General features: G+C 38.9%; 1 protein-coding gene across 1 annotated transcript in view; it reads right to left on the bottom strand.

The window, feature by feature from the left end:
* Positions 1-343: 343 nt before the first annotated feature.
* LOC122556386 (fibulin-2-like) overlaps positions 344-2,560 on the bottom strand; it is a 46,652-nt gene continuing 44,435 nt past the window's right edge. Inside the window, exon 14 of the mRNA XM_043703020.1 lies at positions 344-1,400. Within this exon, the coding sequence (XP_043558955.1) occupies positions 1,378-1,400 (23 nt within the window). The 3' untranslated portion in view covers positions 344-1,377. The remainder of the gene's footprint in view (positions 1,401-2,560) is intronic.

Raw genomic sequence — 2,560 nt, 5'->3', positions numbered from 1 at the left:
TTTGATGGGCACAGAAGATTCGAGAGGGATTCACCCCCAAAACCCCCTCACCATATTGACCAACACCAGAGGCACAGTTAAAGTTGCCAGCCTCCCCACATGGCATGGATCTCTTCACTATGGGATAAAAGAAGGATGACAGACTGGGGTAAATAGATTCAAAGGCTGATCAACCACCCTGTTCTACCACTGATCCCTTTGGACATGTTGGACATATCAGTAAGCAGCCATTAGGGCAGCTGTTGGATTTAATGCCTTAACACATTCCTGGGAGAGAGGAAGTGGTGTGGAGGTAAAGATCAGTAAAACCCAGTCCTACATATTCAAAAGTATTTTTATATATTTATTAAAATTCATCAAATAGTTTTGTTTCAATCCTTTACAACAAACTGCATTCTGCAACAAGAAAGAGGCTGAATATATAATAAATTGATTCACCATGTTTACAAAGATGCTAGCATGTTGCAGATAATGCATTTGTTTGCACTTCAACAGGGCACCACAGAATTCCACATTTTTTTCTTCTTTTGTTCCTCATTTGACATTTGACAGAATTGGTACCAGCATAATACTCATAAAATTGGATGAATAATAAATGGATGATAAACTCATCTTAAACATTTCAGGTCAAAATGAGACTGGAGAGGTTCTTTATGGTATTCTGTAAAGAGATTCTAACTTGAGTCAAGAGGTGACATTATCTGTGATGTGCTGAGCGCAATTTATAGTTTCATACAACAAGCATCAGTGAGAAATTTTCATTTTAACTTAAAATTAGAAATAGAAAAAAAGCTAGTATTAGGTTATTGTGAAGAGATTTTGTTGTAATGGTTTTTTTTGAGTGACCATGATGGAGTTTAGGGATTTTTTTTCTCCCAGTTTTGCTTAATCTCTGAAAATCTTTGCTTCACATCACTTAACAGAATCCATGCAAGTGTATCACAAGGTATTATAGTATTATTATAGTATAAATAATACCTTGTTTATTCTTAATTTCCCTTTGTGTTTGTAATGAAATGACCTGATGCCAACAGAAAATAATTTGACAATGCATTTACAAGTCTTCCTGAGGAGCTGTACTAACATTACTTATCACAGCTTTTAAATATTCTAACATTAGTTTTATTTAACAATACGCTTGCTTTAAATTGTTTAAGTGTCTAACTATGGAAATGTTAATGTGGTTGAATGGAATTCCCAATTATATTAATAATCAGCAATAACTTAAGCAGAGATGGTAGAGATCTTAGAGGAGTCAACTGTAAAACTTAAATTCAATAATACAATAATGATGAAACATTCTTTTCCCACTTGAGATCACATCGCTGTGGTTCAAATTGCGATGTAGTGAAGTACGGCATAAATTGCAGATTTCACTTATCTCTTCCTTTCTGTCTTTGCTGAAAAAAATTCAACATAACACCATGAGTGCAATATAACTCTACTGGAAATTTAATTTTATACAATGTAAATTGAAAATATACATAGTACATTTATCTATTCATTCGATATAAACAGTTTAGATAGCAAAGATTATAGGAAAGGAACCCCTTCGATTATCGTAATAATTCATTGATTGCCTATCCACACTTCTGATTGGTTGGCATGATGATTTGTTGGGCAGGGGCCCCTCTATTTGTGAGCTGGCAATTGGTCCTTTAGGTATTTTAACAGCCCGTGTGCGTCTAGTCAAACAATTTAATCATCATTGATCACTTCAATGCAAGAGTTGGTACAGATCACTTGGCATAGGAAGTGGTCATCAGGAAAAAGCAGGATTACAAATTCTAAGGGCTTATGCCTGAAACTTTGATTCTCCTGCTCCTCAGATTCTGCCTGACCTGCTGTGCTTTTCCAGCACCACACTCTCGACTCTGATCGCCAGCATCTGCAGTCCTCACTTTCTCCTTACAAGCTCTAATGCTGAAGGTGATGTCTAAGCATGAGTTCTTAGTTACAGAGACAGTTTTCAGTCTCCCTAATCACAGCAATATGTTCTGTTCAATGCATTGGTGACTGGAATGATCACCACTTTATTATCACAGCTAAACATCGTGATATATCCCCTGGTTGCCCTGAGGCATGACATTCCAGAAGCATTGAAATAGCACCATGGTGGGGAATAGACCTTTGTTTAGGTTGCACGAGCAGTTGGCACCTGCATCCACAGCTACACTGGCACCACCCCCCACCTTTTCCTCCGCTACATCGATGACTGTATCGGCGCTGCCTCATGCTCCCACGAGGAAGTTGAATAGTTCATCCACTTTACCAACACCTTCCACCCCGACCTCAAATTTACCTGGACTGTCTCAGACTCCTCCTTCCCCTTCCTAGACCTTTCCATTTCTATCTCTGGCGACCAAATCAACATGGACATTTACTATAAACTGACCGACTCCCACAGCTACCTAGACTACACCTCCTCCCACCCTGCCCCCTGTAAAAACACCATCCCATATTCCCAATTCCTTCATCTCCGCCGCATTTGCTCCCAGGAGGACCAGTTCCAAAACCGTACAACCCAGATGGCCTCCTTCTTCAAGGACCGCAATTTCCC

This window comes from Chiloscyllium plagiosum, chromosome 13 (genome assembly GCF_004010195.1).
Source record: "Chiloscyllium plagiosum isolate BGI_BamShark_2017 chromosome 13, ASM401019v2, whole genome shotgun sequence".
Lineage (NCBI taxonomy): Eukaryota > Metazoa > Chordata > Chondrichthyes > Orectolobiformes > Hemiscylliidae > Chiloscyllium > Chiloscyllium plagiosum.
This window is presented reverse-complemented; position numbering and strand designations above follow the sequence as displayed.